The sequence below is a fragment of the Manis javanica genome, chromosome X (assembly GCF_040802235.1).
Source record: "Manis javanica isolate MJ-LG chromosome X, MJ_LKY, whole genome shotgun sequence".
Taxonomy (NCBI): domain Eukaryota; kingdom Metazoa; phylum Chordata; class Mammalia; order Pholidota; family Manidae; genus Manis; species Manis javanica.
In genome coordinates, this window is record NC_133174.1 from 48,357,889 (window position 1) to 48,363,939 (window position 6,051).

Consider the following 6,051-nt stretch of genomic DNA (forward strand, 5'->3'; position numbering starts at 1 on the left):
TGCCAAAGGAAGGAAAGACAAAGGCTAATTTCAGATGGAGGGAAGGAAGTGAGGGAAGTAGGAGAGACTGCCCCTCAGGCCACCAGAAGCCTTCCCCCTCTCCTGGGCCACCCACCCACTCACCAGCAAAAAAGGTAGGCCATTTCCTCTTTCTGATACTGCCTCCTTTAGGTCCTCCTGGGAATCCACTGGTGAGTCCATTTCTGCTTCTCTCACCTCACTGCCAACTTGCATGTGTGCTCCTCTATCCTCTGATACAATCTGTCTAAATCCCATTCTAAATCTCTAGTATTTACACAGGTCCAAATTCTATGGTGTTAGAAAACCCTGCTGTCCTTGTTATTTTCTTTTTCACTAAAAACAATTTGAAAACTCCAGAGGAAGACAAACCAATATTCCATAAGGCATTTCAGTCTGAGTGGATCACCCCATCTCTTGAGGCTCCTTTTCTTTTGAGAGCTTAGCTGGGTCCAGAAAAATGGAAAATTCTAGCCTTCCCTCTCTGGTGTGAAGTTGCTGTCAGTTAGTACCATGAGAGTGGCAGTGGCCTTCCCAGTCAGCTACATGGCCATTAGCTGACTTGGGGGCCAAGTTATCTGTGAACTGGAAACTTTAGTAGGATTCCTGCTAAGCTGCCATGAGTTTATGGTAAGAACTACTAACAAGTCAAATCAGCTCTCTTCTTACCTGGGGCAACTGAGTTTTGAAGATCATGTGTAGCTTGCTTAAGGTTACAAGCATAGCTAATAATAATGGAAAAGCATAAGAGCACTGCTCTCCTGTCTCCCAGACAAATGTTCCTGCAAGCATATCCTTTGAAGGAGACTCTCATTTGAACTTCTACAGGACAGTTATGGTAGTTCTCTCCAAAATCATGTTTGATCTGTGCTCACTCTGAAAATTCATAGATAATTGTATCTCTTTGATATCCCATAATCACTGACATCCATGTTGGGAAGATAACACTCCCAAGTCTTAGGGAACTGAATCTTAACCATGAGGGTTAGAAAGGAGGTGCATGAGTATCCCAAAGACATTAAATGTAACATTAAACATTCTTACTGAAGAACAGGAATATTGTTGGGATCGGATAGGAAGGCCCTGGAGAAAGCAGTTTTCATGGGGGTTGTGGCCCTGGATGCTAGATCTGTTAAAGGGAAGGGAAAATCTGGGCTATGAACGCCTGAAGGGCATACATTGCTTTACTCTGTTTCTCACAGCATAAATTAGCACAGTGGTACAGTTGAGGGGTCTACATATATTTGTTGAATGCATGCTTATATACATGAATTGCTTAGGAGGGATAATCTGGTGAACTGAGCTAACTATGAGAGAACTTTGAATGAGATGTGTTCTCTCTTCTCCTAAGTATCAGGTATTGTGCCACACGCTGATTTTAAGATGGGGAGTGAGAAATGGAGGTGTGAAAGATAAAGCTTGCCACAAAAATCCTTTACTTTATATACACTATGATTTAGTGTTTATAACAGGTTAGAATTACTTCCATTTTTTGTTTATCAGACTACGCAACTAGAGCTCAAAAGAAGTTAAGTGTTTTATCTGAGCTCACACAGCTAACAAGTGCCTGGGCTCTCCTATTTGAGCCTGAGGCCCTTGCTTATGCTTTCTCTCCCCACACTCCAGAATAACATTCCTTTGTCTGCTTAACTCACAGAGATCAGATGGGTCGCTGAGGGATTTATGCCAGTGAGTTGCTATCCCTGCAACTCCCCCACCCCACCCCAAAGAATCTCTTTTCTGCGGAGCTCAGGCCTGAAGCCAGGTCAGGCCAAAACCTCCATTCCAAGGGCTTTTTGTAGAATCTGTCCCTGTGGTTACCTCCAGTAGATTGCTTCAGGAAGAGATTTTTTCTGCTCGGGACAGGGGTGCCATTCATCACTGAAGGAGGGCAAAATCCGGGGCTGAGGGGCCACACATCGAGAGGGGAGGGGCCAGAGGCGGCCCCCTTGTGACCAACCCTGAGGAGAGGTCAGGAGAGAAGGCTGACTGAAGAGAACCTGGACAGCAGCAGCTGCTGACTTTCTGTATCATGGCCTCAAGCCCAAGGTAACCCAGACCTTTAAACAAACTTCAAGGTTGGGGGCGCTGAGGGGCTGGAGTGGTAAGAGGCAGGTAATTCGGTTATCTTGCATTGAAGATAGAGGCGGCGAACGCACGGTGGGCATGAGAAAGATCCCGAATTATCGGAGGAATCAAAGGGAATGAGGGTGCTGAAGCAAGAAATGAAGTAAACAAGCGCAAAAGAGCGTGAGAGGGCGCAAGTGCGTGACTGACAGAAAGACAGCGCGCTTGGAGGTAGGGGGAAAAGGTGGAATACACCCTAGCCCAGAAGCATAGGTAAGATGGGAAAAGGGACACGCTTTCTTCTACTGAGCCCATTTTCCATACGTGGCTCCGTTTCAGCCATTTTTAAGGTAAAATGTTGACCCGAGTGTTTTTTCAGGATACAAGGAAAGAACGTCAGAGAAAGCTGTACTAAAGTGAGGCTGCACAAGGCGCAGGAAAGGCAGAGGACGGCGCCATTTTTAGATTCCATCTCCTTCCACCCTAAAGCTCAGACTGTACTCCGCACACCTCCGCACCCGCCCCCCCATACAACTTTTCTTCCCTCCGTCCGCTTCCCACCGCCCCCGCGTGATACGATCGCCTTTAAAACAGGTAACCGCCTTGGTTTCCACACCAGCGGCAGGAACCTCAGAGCAAAATGAGTGGAGCCCGCAGTGGCGCTGGCGGAGTTCCAGGCCCAGTGGGAGGGGTCCGGGGGGGCTAACAGCACACCGCGGCCATGACACTAACCAGGTCATTCACAGAAATCCCCGTCTCGTTCCATTCACAGTCTTAGCTCGCTTCCAGGCCGGGCAGTGAGCTGATGGCCCAAGTTCCGGAAGCTTCCGTGGTCTCCAGGTCTTTGGTCGGCTGGAGCTCGACATGGGGGAGGAGCTTCGCCCTCGGAGGCGGCTAAGAAGGCCGGGGAAATGAAGAAGGAGACGGTGGGGGCGGCGATGGCGTGTTCAGGCCAGGGAGCTGAGATGAAGCTGGAGCCATTACAGGAGCGTAAGCGCGCATCTGAGGAGAACTTCAAGTGGAGTGGGAGCAGCAGCGGCGGCAACGAGAAGGTGCTCCTTTCAACACTCCCTCGCGGTTTCAGCACATCCTCGTCCCTTTGCCTGCGCCGCAAGTCCCGCCGTCGGCTCCAGCCCCGGGCCCGGTCCAGAAGCCCGCCCAGGCCAAGGGCCCCACCCTCGCCTCCAGTCCATCCTCCCCTTCTGCCTCCGCCCCAGCCTCCCTGGCGAAGATCTCGGCGTAGATCCCGGCCTGGATCCAGGCTCCAGACCCGGCAAAGCTGTTCTGGTGACCCAGACAGCTCTGGGGATCGAGGTGGCTTAGGGGAGTGGTTGCTGGAAGTGGAGTTTGGGCAGGGTCCCAGAGGCTGCTCTCATGTGGAGAGCTGTAAAGTAGCTAAGAACTGGCAGAAGAACCCGTGGTTGATCTATCAGCGTTTCATTTGGAGTAGGATCCCTGAGACTAGGAAGTGTAAAGCAAAGTCGTGCATCTGTCATGTATGTAGTTCCCAGATGAACAGACTCCACTCTTGTCTCTCTTGTGTCTTTTTTGGCTGCTTGACTGAGAAACATATTCACAAACATGCAGAAACGAAACAGCACAATTTAGCTGTAGACCTCTGTCATGGAGTTATATATTGCTTCATGTGTAAGGATTACGTATATGACAAAGACATAGAACAGACTGCCAAGGAAGCAAAAGAGAAAATTTTGGAATTATTAACATCCACCTCAACAGATGTTTCCCAACAACAGTGTCTGACATCGGGTTGAAGAGACGCAATCAACCTGTGAGTCAAAGGAACAGGAGCTAAAATGGTGAAACCCAAGAAAAAAAGGAGAAAAAAGTCAGTTTATACTGTAGGCCTCAGCGGGCTACTCAGTCTTGGGAACACCTGCTTTATGAATTGTATTGTCCAAGCACTTACCCATATTCCTCTACTGAAAGACTTCTTCTCTGACAAGCACAAATGCATAATGACAAGTCCCAGCTTATGTCTTGTCTGTGAAATGTCTTCACTTTTTCATGCTATGTACTCTGAAAGCTGAACTCCTCACATTCCTTATAAGTTACTGCACCTGATATGGATTCATGCAGAACACTTAGCAGGGTACAGGCAGCAAGATGCCCACGAGTTCCTTATTGCAATATTAGATGTGCTGTGTAATCACAGCAAAGATGAATGTGATGGGCAGGAATTCAGTAACCCCAACTGCTGTAATGGCATCATAGACCAAATCTTTACAGGTGGCTTGCAGTCAGGTGTCACATGTCAGACTTACCATAGTGTCTCCACCACAATAGACCCATCTGGGACATCAGTTTGGATTTGCCTGGCTCTTGTGCCACATTCAGTTCCCAGAGTCCAGAGAGGGGTGACAGCATGTTGAATAGGGATGGCCACATACCAGGAATTCCCTCACTCACAGACTGCCTACAGTGCTTTACAAGGCCAGAGCACCTCAGTAGCATGCCAAAATCAAATGCAGTAGTTGCCAAAGCTACCAAGAATCTACCAAACAGCTCACAATGAAGAAATTACCTATTGTGGCCTGTTTTCATCTCAAACGATTTGACCCTGTAGGCAAACAGAGGTGAAAGATTAATATTTTATCTCCTTTTCCTTGGAAATGGACATGACTCCATTCTTGGCCTCCACTAAAGAGCACAGAATGAAAGAAGTCCAGCCACCAACAGATTGTACACCCAATCAGAATAAGTATTCCTTGTTTGCAGTGATTAATCACCATGGTACTTTGGAAAGTGAACACGACACAAGCTTTATCCGGCAACAAAAGGACCGATGTTTCAGCTGTGAGGATGCCATCATCCCCAAGGCTGCCATTGAGAACTTACTCTACAGTTAAGGGTATTTACTGTTCTAGCACAAGCAGGATATGGAGAAAGACTAATCTTAACAGACCGCTTACCAGAAAAAAGATAGTAATAAACATCTCCTCTATTTTTTCATTTAGTCAACAGATGATTTCAAAGGTTTGATATGTGCCAGGCTTTCTTCTAAGCACCAAGAATATAGTAGTAAGCAAAAAGAAAACCTTCCTTCCCTTGGTCCCCTTTGATTCTTTTGAAGGAGACATGGTGTAAACATATATTATAAAGTGGCTAATAAAAAAAAATAAGAGCAATAAAGAAAAAAATGTCAGAAAAAGGGAAATAGAAAGAGTTTGCTTCCTTAGATGGCTGGTTTAGGGAAGGCCTCTCTGGGTGATATTCAAACTGAAAGGAAAGGAGCGACACACAACAGCAATTCACCGGAGAATTGCGCTTTATTAGGGAAAGGTGCTGGGTTATATAGGAAGGGGCATGAATTGATTGAGGTATCACTTCTACGGGGCTGGTGGCTGTTGGTTAGGTGCTGGGATTGGGAGTGGGGCGTGAGGTGATTGGGCTTCAGGTGGCGCCGGCGAGAACTGAGGATCCCGAAGAGAAGCCGGAAGTTTGCCATCTTACTGGTGGGGGCCCTTCATTCCCCCCTTTCTCCTCTAAGGGGGTGTGGACGTTGCTTTCTCTCTGACTGCTTCCTGCTGAACGGGGGCGGAGAAGGGAGTGAGGGCTTGAGGATTGGGAGGACAGGGTTGATAGGACTCCCCACAGTAAGGATGAGTAGATGTGGACTTCTTCAGGTTGGAAATCAATGAAGGTTCCCTGTAACCATAGGTCGAAGACTTGTTGATTCCAATGGTGCCAAGAGAATATGGGTGTCAGGAGCAAGGCGTCTGCGGCCATTGTTTCCAGGAACAGTTTCCAGTGGAGAGAGGGGTCCATCTCAGCATGTGGTGAGGAGGTTACGTGAGGGTGAGGGATCTTCTGTGGCCAGAAGCTGGTAGTTCCTGAGTAAAAGCTGGTTGAAAGCTTGATTAGAGGTTTTTCCGACTTGGGGTTTGATGAACTTTATTATACAGGGTAAGAAGAGACAGGCGAGAAGAATGATTATTATGGGGCCTG

General features: G+C 47.7%; 1 protein-coding gene across 1 annotated transcript; it reads left to right on the forward strand.

Annotated features, from left to right (window-relative positions):
- The first annotated feature begins 2,817 nt into the window (after positions 1–2,817).
- USP51 (ubiquitin specific peptidase 51) lies at positions 2,818–5,249 on the forward strand. Its single transcript, XM_017651502.3, is given in 7 exon segments — positions 2,818–2,946; positions 2,948–3,853; positions 3,855–3,892; positions 3,895–4,392; positions 4,395–4,553; positions 4,556–4,690; positions 4,693–5,249. Coding segments are annotated over 7 exon segments (2,097 nt in total). The 5' UTR covers positions 2,818–2,890; the 3' UTR covers positions 4,998–5,249.
- The last annotated feature ends 802 nt before the right edge of the window (positions 5,250–6,051 follow it).